The sequence below is a fragment of the Zingiber officinale genome, chromosome 6B, assembly GCF_018446385.1.
Source record: "Zingiber officinale cultivar Zhangliang chromosome 6B, Zo_v1.1, whole genome shotgun sequence".
Taxonomy (NCBI): domain Eukaryota; kingdom Viridiplantae; phylum Streptophyta; class Magnoliopsida; order Zingiberales; family Zingiberaceae; genus Zingiber; species Zingiber officinale.
In genome coordinates, this window is record NC_055996.1 from 39,892,305 (window position 1) to 39,904,767 (window position 12,463).

General features: G+C 35.0%; 1 protein-coding gene across 1 annotated transcript; it reads right to left on the reverse strand.

Annotated features, from left to right (window-relative positions):
* Positions 1 to 312: 312 nt before the first annotated feature.
* Positions 313 to 4,860, reverse strand: LOC121992368 (50S ribosomal protein L5, chloroplastic-like). The gene is made up of 3 exons (XM_042546687.1): positions 4,532 to 4,860; positions 4,231 to 4,431; positions 313 to 914 (listed from the first exon to the last, which is right to left on the reverse strand). The coding sequence occupies exons 1-3, from the start codon at positions 4,826 to 4,828 to the stop codon at positions 576 to 578; spliced, it is 837 nt and encodes a 278-aa protein (XP_042402621.1). The 5' UTR covers positions 4,829 to 4,860; the 3' UTR covers positions 313 to 575.
* Positions 4,861 to 12,463: the final 7,603 nt, after the last annotated feature.

Sequence of the window (12,463 nt, forward strand, 5' to 3'; positions counted from 1 at the left end):
TGAATGCGCATTTGTACAATTTGCGTAGTGCTCGTAGTAGCTATGGGACAATGAGTAGTCAGCTTTTCTCTCTCTCTCTCTCTCTCTCCATCTGAATTTCTTCTCTTTTAATTTGCCAAATTTTACAGACCACTGAAAAATAATAACAATAATAAATAAAAAAAGTTGATTAACTAAGACTGCAAGAACAATGTCCACGGCAGCATAATCCAGTAGTCTTAGAATCTCCTGTCCAATTGGAATTTTGTGTTAAACGAATTGTATCAAATTCTAAGTGAAGGGCATCTACCATCAACCATAATACGCCGTTAATTGTTTAAAAGTGGGATAATGGAATAGCATATACCTGAGTAAATAAAGTTGATATTGTCTGGATCAAATAATACATAGCCCCTTTGCATTTGACTGAATCTACATAATCCAACCACCAGATAAGAAAAGTAGCGCAGAACAATATTCAAACACAAGGTTACCTAATAACCTACCTAATAACCTATACCCTCTTCAGCAAACCTGGCTGAATCATGTAAAAACCTTGAATGAGTAGATTGAATTCTAAGGCAGGGCACAATTAACTACTTTCTTCCCTTGGCTTTGCCATCAAAATGAGCAGCCTTTCTCTTCTTCTTGGGCACTACCACTGTTGCCGGGCCTCCACCCTCTCGAAACGGCATGCCAAGAAGACCAAGTAGTCTATGAGCTTCCTTGTCAGTTTTTGCTGTCGTTGTGATGCAAACATCCATTCCTCTTTGCTTGCCCAGGGCTTCATATCGGATCTCTGGAAACATACTTTGATCTCGGAAGCCTACACTGTAGTTTCCATGTCCATCAAAACTATTTGGGTTTACACCTTGAAAGTCCCTGGTCCTTGGAAGACCCAGGTTTATGAGCCGATCAAGGAAGGAAAACATCACCTACATTAAGTTGGGAAGAAAAAAAAACACAAGTAAAATGGCAAGAAAAGGAGTATCCTTCATGATTTGGAGGAAGTTAAACTTCACAAATTAATAGAAGAAATGACATCAGATTGCAGCTTTACATGGTTTCACATTTCAGTGCCGCATAATTACAGAAATCATTTCTGGGAAAATTAAAAAAAGAAAAATGAAGATTTAGCCCCTAAAAAAATATTGAATCAATTACCATAACTAACCAATATCCAGCAATGTGATTCCAATGAATGGAAACTAATGGCAATAACAAAATGGAATAGACAAGTTATTCCCAAGGAATAGCATACACAAAAAATAGACAAGTATTTCTTAGTTTGGTTTACATAATGCAATAGATAGAATAACTATTTTTCTATTTAGTTGGTAGGAAGGTTATAAGGAATACATAAGAATATTTTTCATAATGAAAAAAAATGTAAAATTAGTTGTCTGACTCATCTTATTAGCATAATTTGCCTGATCAGTCTATCTGGCATGACCAGTTTTTCTCAGGGCATCTTTTGTCAAGAAAAACATTGGACTGTAATGAAAGTGCAATCTAAAGATTATAATACCTGAGTTGCTGACCAATAATCACAAAAATAATGAGCATCAATGTTACATTCTGACAAAGAAGAATGAACCTGTAACTTTATTGAGCTCCTTACTCTAAAGCATTGGTGGATGAAGACAATCTAGTAATTAAAGCAACAAACTAAGTTACGAATTGAGACATACCATGGAGTATCGTAACCTAATTATTTTTTGTTAAAGATTCATGAGCACGCTTAGCATGCTGCAAATGCACTTGAGTGATAAATTAAAGAATTAGGTGAATCGATTCACATGGTTTCAATACACGCTTAACAATCTTAATACAGCGATAAAAGTTGTATATTTCTAGTGATCACATGCATTATAAAATACTCTAGTGGGCAAAAGTGATAATACAGGCTCAACAATCTTAACACATTGATAAAAATTGAATATTCTAGTGATCACATGCATTATGAAATACTCTAGTGGGGACAAGTGATAATTTAAACTCAGGGTTACTATGTTGTAACCATATGCTGCAACCTTGAGCTTCTTCCACATGAACTAAGTTGGTAAGGGTACAATTAACTAAAATTAATGACCTCTAATGCTCTGATTCATCCCGAAGACAGACGAAGGATTGATTGCATGGAAGTCGAGATCGTTTCCTTCGTTTACTTGGGGTAAAATTAAAGGAAGCAAGGATTCCAAATCCTTAGATCAAATTTTACCACATTTTTCGTTCATCCAAAATTTGGCGGAAACAGACTTTCCTTCCCTCCTACCCAATCGCAAATGAACCATCACTGCCTACAACTTTACCGAATCCGATGACTCACCAACCACAGCTTGGCCATGTGCTTGCGATAACCGCAAACTAAAGGCCATGCTGCAACCACCGTGTGCTCATCAGCATGTTGCAATCGCCACGAGGTTATCAGCCGTGTCATAGCCGCCTTGAGCTTGCAGCCATGTTGCAGTACCAAGCTCAAGTGAGTTCCTCTCCCTTTTCCTCCCTTTCCTCCTCCCCTCTTTCTCTCTCTTTTTTTTTTGTTATTTTTCTTTTCCATTGCTAATCCGTTTCCTCCTTTGATCCTTGCCCCTCATCCATCCACTCTCTAGAAACTAGAAACAAGCTTATGCAAGGCACTATCACATAAACAGAGGCGCATAGCTTCACATGTTACCGAAATTACAATTTCTAACTAAAGGAAAATTATTTTAAAACTACAAGTTTTTTTAATTTAAAAAGGATTTTCTCCTAAATTAATGTATTCATAGTAACTATGATTGCATACATTCAAATCTATTCACAAAAAAGAAACAATTTTCTAACTTCCTTTCCTCCACCAATATTAGTCAAAAAAGAATTATTTTGGTAAAATATAAGGTGAAAAGACACAACATATGAAAATCAAAGTCTAACTAAATGGAAACATTTGAGAACTAAAAGCACTGAATCTACTCAATTTTTTCTTAGTTTGTTTTCGCCCTAATGTGGTGAAAAATGAAAGGATAAATAAAGTTGTCAAGGCGCTGAAAAAAAGACTCCCATTTAAATGATAAAACGACACTATATCAAGGTTTAAAGTCTCATTCCACACTAGGATATTGGTTCAAAACCAGAACAAATTTCAGGTGGCACATTGGCATGCCTAGTCCTGTGCCAACAAGGTAAAAAAGAGGAAGGATACAATATTGAAAAGGTGAAAAATGATTGGGTTGCTGTTGTCATGTTGAGGAAAGTTAAGAAGATGATTACTGGCTAGCGTCATGCTAGGAAGAAAGATGAAAAGTTGTCAAAGTGACAAATAACTAGATCAACAATGGTTGTGCCACATTCAGTGTGCCAACTCCCATGCGAAAGAGCAATAAAAGGAAGGATGAAAAAGTTGTCAATGTCATTGTGTTAGCATGCCAAGACTTTGTTAAAGAAGAATCGCTTAAAGCTTATTGATAGGGGTCATTTTAAATCTTGGCGATAGATTATGAAACGATTTAATTCTTTGCAAGTTTGGATGTTTCTGAAGAATAAGAGCTAACAGAAAAGAGAGAATAGAAAGCGAGGAGAAAGAAGAAAGAGAAAAATTGAAAGAGAGGGAGAAAAAAGAAAGAGGAAAGAACAAAAAGACTGTTTTTATTCTTTTGCTTTGTCTTTTTCTTCCTTCTATAATCCTTAATGCTCTCAAATTAAGAGATAATATTCCGTGAGGTTATTTATCTCTCTTGTTCTATTTCCATTAGTTTACAAGTTTAGGTAACCTAGTAAAATGTTATACATTACTTCTTATATAGTGGATTCCCATCATTTGCCCATTATTTTTTACTCATCATTCACAATGGTTTTTGACAGAAATCTTGATGCTGTTATTTTATGGTTGCTACATATGTTTTATTGTACTTCTATGGTTTCTTGTTTTTCATCGATGCAGGAATGGGAGAATCAATAAACAAGATTTTGTTGTTGTTGTTGTTGTTGTTGTTTAGGGTTTAGATAAACATTAATTGCATTACATATTCTTCAAGTCTTCATAAGTTAGTTCCTAGTTACTTTGTGTTCTGAAACCAATGACATTCTTACATTTTGAGAAATGCTGCCCATTTGATTATTAGATTTTGGCACACCTTTGAGATGTTATGTTATTCTACTGCTGAGATAGTATCAAATGTTCAAACCGAAGAATGGATAAAACAGAATTTTGCAGTCTGAATAATTCGGTGCAAAAAGCTCAAATTAAGGTGGTTCGGCGGTGTCACTTACATTACCTCGGAGGGTGACAGCAATGCCGACAGTGGCACCCTCCCTGAGCTTAAATGTTGCAATAGAATTTTTTGCCTTCGTCTTCACAGGCCTCTGCCCGGTAATCACTGCTAAGTCTTTCATCGCCGCCTCCAACCCTTTTGAATTCTGTTCTGCGTCTCCCATCCCACAATTCACCACTATCTTCTCAATCTTTGGAATCTAAAGTAAGATGCGACAGAAAAGTTCACAACTTAAACGTCACGTATATTTACAGAGACGGCTGATGAAGGAAAACTCGAATTAGGAAAGAAACCCTAACCTCGTGGATGTTTTTGTAGCTGAACTCCTCTTTTAGGAGGGGAACGACCTTCTCGAGGTAGGCGCTTTTGAGACGGTTGGCCTTCTCGGCTTCAGAATGGTCAACGAGGACGATGCCGGAGGAGGACGTGAGGGGAGACGGGGTAGGGGAAGTGACAGCCGCAGCCCTCGCTGCCAGGCTCCTGCCGACGGAGTTGAAACGGAGTGCAGGCAAGCGGTGAGCTAAGCAATGGGGAGGCTGCGTGGAGGGCAACAGGAGGCGAGCGGTGGAGGGGAACGGGGAGGTTGCGGTCGCCATTTAGGCCGATAGATGGGGATGACAAATTGGGATAAGGAATAGACCTTTATACAAATAAATCATAAATTACTACCTTTTACTTTATATTTATTTTTCAAAAAAAATCTGATTTATGAAATTTACTTTTTCGATTTATTTTATATTGTTTTGATTATGATATTACACTTTTGGCATGAAAAAAAAAGGTTAGTGTGCTAGAGAGAGATAAATACTATTGTTTCATCATTAGTATGGAAAAAGACTCAATTTAATCCTAAATGTTGTTCTTAATGCCCGATTCAATCCTAAATATTTTGAAGGGGCCAAATTAATCCTAAACGTTACTATTTTTTTTTTTTTTTTGACCAAATCAGTTCTTCCATCATTTTTTAGGTTAAATTAGATGGGAATGTGCACGTGACTTGCACAAGCCACAAGTTTCATCATCTAAAACTCAATTCTACGACTAAATATCCATTTCCCCAATTTCACTCATGGAGCCCTAAATCTCACTTTCTTTTCCCCCAAAATCCAGTCGATGAACTCCAGCCTTCACATGTCGGAAGGAAGTCCACAATGGTTTCGAACTACTGTGCCACCTTCATCCGACGAAGTGCATGCTCTATGTGGTTGAACCTTGGTTCGAACAAGTAAAGGTAAATATTTTTAGAGATATAATAGTTTTTCTGTTATATTTTCTAAACTAGTAATGGTTAGATGAAATATGTCTGATTTTATAACTATTTTAACATGGTGGTTTAATTTAATAAGTTATTTTTTAAAAAAATTTGTTGTCGTTCCTTCTCCCGGAACCTTCTGGGAACTCCTACACTAGTTCCCCGATTTGATCGAGAAATCAATATAAAAAAAATCAAATCAAAATCAAAATCATTGTGACCAATACCTGATGGCTTGCTCTGTTTATCAAACTATATAGATATATATTTCAAAGCATCTTCACAAAGCTGCAATTTAGGTGATATTGACAAACTATAATTTATTACTTAATATTGTTCCAGGCAATATATATTCAACAAAGATAGAAATATATAATATATAAATTGATAAAAATCCATCTAACTTCCCGTAAAAAAGTGATGAAGAAATATCAAAAGTTTAATATTATTTTTCATGTTGATTGCCTTTCATGCAATAGAAAGCATCTGGAGACTTCAAGTGAATATTAAATGAGTTTTTCTATTGTACAAGACTAAATTTAGGAATAAAATTTTTTTATTGGGGTGTTTCGTTCGTGTTTACAGAGGGAATAAAAAAATTGTGTACGAGTATTTGAAGCATAATTTACTTCAAAATTTTGATTTGATTTTATTTGTATCAGGGTTGGAAGCAATTGACTATCTATCTATCTAATGGTTAGAAGAAGTATATTCTCACTCGAATTCACTCCAAATTATGGTAACTTTTTTGTTTATTTTTTGCACTAACGCACACTTATATTTGATACTTATTATATCATATATTTTTTGTTGAATAATTTTTTTTCATAGGATTAATTGAAGAACCCGATTGTGTTATAATTAAATTGTACCACAATGGAAGTTTGAAATCAAGTGGTACACGAGATGAATACATTGGTGGAAGTGTTGAATACTTTGACTTCATTGATCTTGATAAGCTTGGAATGATTGAGTTGTGGGGATTTGCAGAGGATCTAGGGCTTAAAGACAAAGATTCTATTAAGTTTTGGCATAAAGTTGGAGGAAGATTTATAAATGGGAGATGTTTGGAAAGCGATTTAGATGTGTTGAATATTAAAAGTAATATTCCGAGAAACTATGAGGTTGAAATTTATATAATACACTTGGATGCTTCGAGAAGCGACCTTGGAGGCATCACAAATGTTAGCCATTGTCAGATAGATGGAACAAATGATGAAGATGACGATGTATTTAACAATAGTAAGTATGATTTTTCAAAAGATGATAGGATGTTTGATAAGTTTGTGGACCATGACGTACAATCTCATAAAGGGAAACATGTTTTTGATGAGAGGGAAATTATAGATAACTTGTCACATAGTTTGCAGGAAGATGACATTTGTGCAGATAGTGATGATTTGGAGAGTCATAATGATTCTAATGAGGAGGATGAAGTTAAAAATTATCCCCAATTTGATTCGAAGAAGGAATCTGAAGACCCAAAATTAAGCCTTGGTTTGATTTTCAGCTCAAAAAAAGAAGCTAAATTTGCTATCGAAACTTATAATATCAAAAAGGGAAAGGCAATCGAGTTCACAAAGAATGATAATATTTGGCTGTGTGCTAATTGCAAACAAGATGATTGCCCATGGATGATTCACGTTGCCAAGATGAGTAACGATAATTGTTGGCAAGTGAGAACTTTATCTGGGACGCACAATAATTGCTTTTGGGATTATACCAACAAGTCCATAAACTCAACTTGGTTAGTGAAGAAGTTTGTGAAAAGATTTGCCACAAATCCTAAATTGGGAACCAAGGAGTTTAGGAAGGAGGTTTGTACGATGCTGAAGGCCAACATTTCGAGGAAAGTGGCTTACTTAGCCGAGAGGAAGGCATTACAGTTGGTTCAAGGGACTGCCGAGGAACAATTTAGTAGAATAAGGAATTATTGTGCTGAGTTGAAAAGATTCGATGAAGGGGCCATAGTCGTTTTGAAGTTGATAGAGAATGACCAAGGTTCAAGGTTCCAAAGATTGTATGTTTGTTTTTCAACGTGTAAGCAAGGATTTAAGGATGCTTGTCGGCCTATCATTGGTATTGACAGATGCTTCTTAAAAGAAAAATATGGTGGGTAGTTGTTATCGGCTGTAGGGATAGACCCAAACAACAACATATTTCTGATATGCTATGCATTGGTTGAGCGTGAGACGAAGGATAGTTGGACATGGTTTCTACGGCTCTTAGATTCTGACATTGGTTTTGTTAATCAACATGCATGGACTTTTATGTCAGATAAGCAAAAGGGGTTGATCTCTGCAATTGAATTTTTGTTTCCTGACGCAAAACATAGATTTTGTATTAGACACTTACATAGCAGCATGAAACATGATGGATTTAAGAGTCTAGCAGTTAAGATTATTTTATGGGCTGCGGCAAAGGCGACTAGGATTGAAGATTTTCGACAGCGAATGGAGGAGCTCAAGAATATTGACCACAATGCATATGAATGGCTGGCAAAAAAGCTTGAAGATTAGTGGTCAAAGTCACATTTCAGCACCATTCCAAAATATGACATCTTGTTGAATAATATGTGTGAAAGCTTCAATAGTTGTATGCTAGATGCTAGGGATAAGCCTATCATTGAGATGTTTGAGTCAATACGAAATCTTTTGATGAATAGATTTTTGTTGAATCGAGAGAAGGCTGAGAAATGGAAGAGCCAAATTTGTCCCTAGATTAGAGATCTGTTGGCGAAGATAAGTATGGATGCTGCTGCTTATTCCCCTATGAAATTAGATGAGATGCACTACCAGATAACGAGGTCAGATGATCATCTTGATCAACATTCAGTTGACTTATCAACTAGGACTTGCAGTTGCAGAAAATGGGATTTGACAAGAATTCCTTGCAAGCACGCTGTATGCGCAATTTGGTGCAAAAAAGATAATCCAGAGGCATATGTCCATCATTGTTACTTGACTGAGACATATCGAAGGTGTTACGCATTGCCAATAATGCCTGTTAATGGACCAAATTTGTGGCCTGCTTGTGACTTGCCCCCACCTTTATCGCCCTTTTACAAAGAAAAAATTGGAAGGCCGACGAAACTACGGAGAAGGGAACCGGATGAACCTCCTACATCTTCTCAAAAAAATGCAACTTCTCAAAAAAATACAGCAGCTCAAAATAATAAATTGAAAGGTGCAAAATGATGCACCAAATGCAGGATCTGCGGTGGATCAGGACATAATCAAAGGACTTGCAAGGGAAATAACGATGTCCACCAATGGGGAGCAACGCCGCAAGAAGACAACTCACAACAAAGCAATGCTTTACCAGACGAAGCTCCAACGGATCTCAGAGACAATACATTAGCACCAAGCAAAAAGGAAAAACTATAGGTAATTTCAAATCAAAGTAAATCTATTACTTTTTTTTTATGCTTTCTTATATTTTATTTGTATATATTCTTCTGTAATTATACAAGTGAGAAGACCACATCAAGTTGAGGTGTGTATTCAAGGGAGCTCATACTCAATATCCTCTATAAATGTAAGTTGCTTTAATTCTTTGATACTTGTTTTAGTAGTTGTATAAATTATCAAATCAATTTTTCATGTTTTCTAATTAATGATTCTATCTTGACAATTATAGGTTAACCAGTCCATTAATATTCACAAACCTGCTTTTGTGAAAGACAGAACTAGCTTCACAATAGTCTCGAGACTGAGATCTTACACAGATGCTCGATGTAGAATGAGACCATCATTGTCTTCGCCAGTAAATTCTGTCTTAAAGCCTTAGCTCTTCTCAAGGATCTATAAGCAAGAAATAATTTTGTTTTCATGTAATAGTCTTTTGGGTGTTTTATCGTGACTTTCAATGTTATACATATCCATGGTTTGATCATGTAGTGGTACTATTATATGTATAGATAGTCAGTCAATCTCATAGTCAATTGGATGTGTATTTGGGATCGATGTGGTTTTTGAATGATGATTCTGATAATATTTTGAATATGCATATTATTTAAAATAATTCCAAGTTCATAATAGTGGATATAATTGAAAGAGATTCCATACAATCGTGGAATTGGATTTTAGATGATGAAATCTGTGGCTTGTGCAAATCACATGCACATTTATCGTCTAATTTAACCCCCAAAATGACGGAAGAACTGATTTGGTCAAAAAACAATAACGTTTAGGACTAATTTAGTCCTTTCAAAATGTTTGGGATTGAATCGGGCATTAGACATAACATTTAGGACTAAATCAGGTCTTTTCCCTAGTTAGTATGGAGTGAAATATAGAAATAATGAATAAAGATAAAGATAATTATAGAAACATATTAGAATTTTATGGAGTTTAAAATTCTCAGATTTCTACTCCATAATTTTACTTTTCAGTACGAGTCTATCGCCTTTTTCTTTACCAGAGAATTCTCCACAAGTGACGTAATCTCTTTACAAATTTCATCTTTATAGCAATATACAACTAGAAAAAGGTAAAACAAAGTTAAATCTTAAATTAGTCATCGCAAGAAGCTAGGTATACTTTCTCCGCTTGTAATATTATTAATTTTAAAATATAAAATTGGATATTATATTTAATCTTAATTAAAAGATTAGGAAATATATATATTTTTAATATCATTGATCTAAGATATTTATAAAAAAAATTTCACTCATAAAATTATTAATTATAAGATATGAGATTAAAGAGAACAATAACAATGCATATTTTTTATATAAAAATAATCAAAGAAAATTATTAATAAATCTTAAAATAATTCTCAACATGAATAAAAAAAAACATTAACAAAATTTCATTTTAAATTTCATCAAAATTAATTATTAAAAGATCTAATTTCTTAATTAAATAGTAGAAGTCCCTCTGAAATTAGATTTTACTAAAATTAATTATTAAAGGTCTAGTTTCTTAATTAAATAGTGAAAGCCCTCCAATAACTTCAAAAACTTTGATAATGGTAATTGATCATCGAGTTATTTTTAAATACCACCATTTAGGACCCATCAATCGGGTCATATTACAATCGCTCGAAAATAAATTTTTAATTTTCCATAAATTGAATTCATAGTTTTTCACTACTTGATGGTATCCATCCACTTTAGGCGACGCCTTTCTGGTCTATTGGAAATAAATGTTTCCAATTAATCAAATCAAGGATCAATGCTTATTTATTCAATTGAACCAGGTTGGATCAAATTGTGATTTCTCGAAGTTTGAGAAACTAATTGAATTTCCTATCTGGTCGCTCAAAAGCTAACTTTTTTCTACATCACAAAGGTTGGTATAAAGCATCATAGAATATGTCTTCTATCTAGTCTATCTAACGTATCGGGCATGCTTGGCATCTGATCTATCATACCTATTGAGACTTCTTACTTACATGGAGTTGACTCTTCAAGGACTTCCTTTTTATCTAAAGTTCACTCTCTTAAAATTTTCATATAGGTTTGAAAGTGCTGGGAGAGATGAATAGCGTTCATAATTTTTTCACTAATTCATTTAAAACTCGGAGTAAAATATAGCGGAATAAATAAAGAATGGAATTAAAAAAAAAATACTAACAAGTTTATTTTTATTTGGTTTAGAGCATTTTACGACTCATACTCCAAGGCCAGCAATCGTCTATCGCTTTCGTTTGACAATCCACTATCAGTTTGAATATTACAAGAATATTAAGATACAACTTTTGTCACACCCCATAGGAGTCCCTACCGATAAAATTTCGGCAGCATCTCCCCTGTACCGGTGACAATACGAATCATATATATATACACAACTATATATAAACATATTCAACAACCCACACAGCTGGATATAAGCACAACCACACAGTTTATAAGCAACCCACACGACTGAAAGTAAACACAACCACGCAGTTTATAAGCAACCCACACGACTGAAAGTAAACACAGCGGAAATCACAAAAAATATACGAATGTAAAACCAACAAAGCAATTACCCCAAAATATCTGAAATCACCAAACTAAACTCCAAAATCCACATCAACTAGTTACAACGCAAACTCGCGAAAGCACTATACCATCCAAACATAAAATAAGACCGAAAAGAAAAACTACCCTCGAATATGACACGGGACTGGCAGCCAGGAAGGACTCTCCAAGCATCCTTGATTCATTTACCTGCTACCTGGCGAAAAAAAAATAATTTGTGGGGTGGTGAGTGTTAGCTAGAGCCCTAGAGCCAATCATTTGATGATTATATTTTGGACTTACTGTATCATATTCTATATAAATAAAGGCATTTGGATTTTGGTTATTACTTATTTGTATTAGTGCCAAATAAACTAAGTATAATAACGTCCCTGAGTAGAGCGTTCTTACCTATATCAATCGATTGGTTGAATCGATAGTGAGATGTTATAGGAAACACTACTCTAAATCATTCCTAGTCGAGTATTAACATTCAGGGACAATGTTAATACAATAAGACTAGCATGTAGGTCAGCTCGATGACTTGATCTCACAAGTCATGGATATAGAGATATCAAGCTGACACATGGGTATGCATTAGAGAATGTATACTGAATGACCCGCCATGAGAAAGTATCATGGATCGTTATATAAGTGTCATATACTTTCTCATGTGACTATTAGTATGACTATTGGTCCTTAGACCTGAAGTCACCATGGTTCCCTACATAAGGAGTTATGTACTTTGGTTTCGTCAAACGTCACCCGTAACAGGGTGGACTATAAAGGCGATTACTGGGTATGTAATGAATTATGCAGAGGGATGTGAGTGATGTAGATGGGATCTATCCCTCCCATATGACGGGAGCGACATCGGTATTCTTGATAGAGTTAGACCACGAAGTGCATGACCATGCCCAAATGAGTTAACATTAGATGTTGAGCTCATTTGATCGAGTGAGTCTACTTGGAGTTCAAGATTTAGTTTGATTAGAGGATGACACGGTCTATGCCTCACATTGATCAATCTAG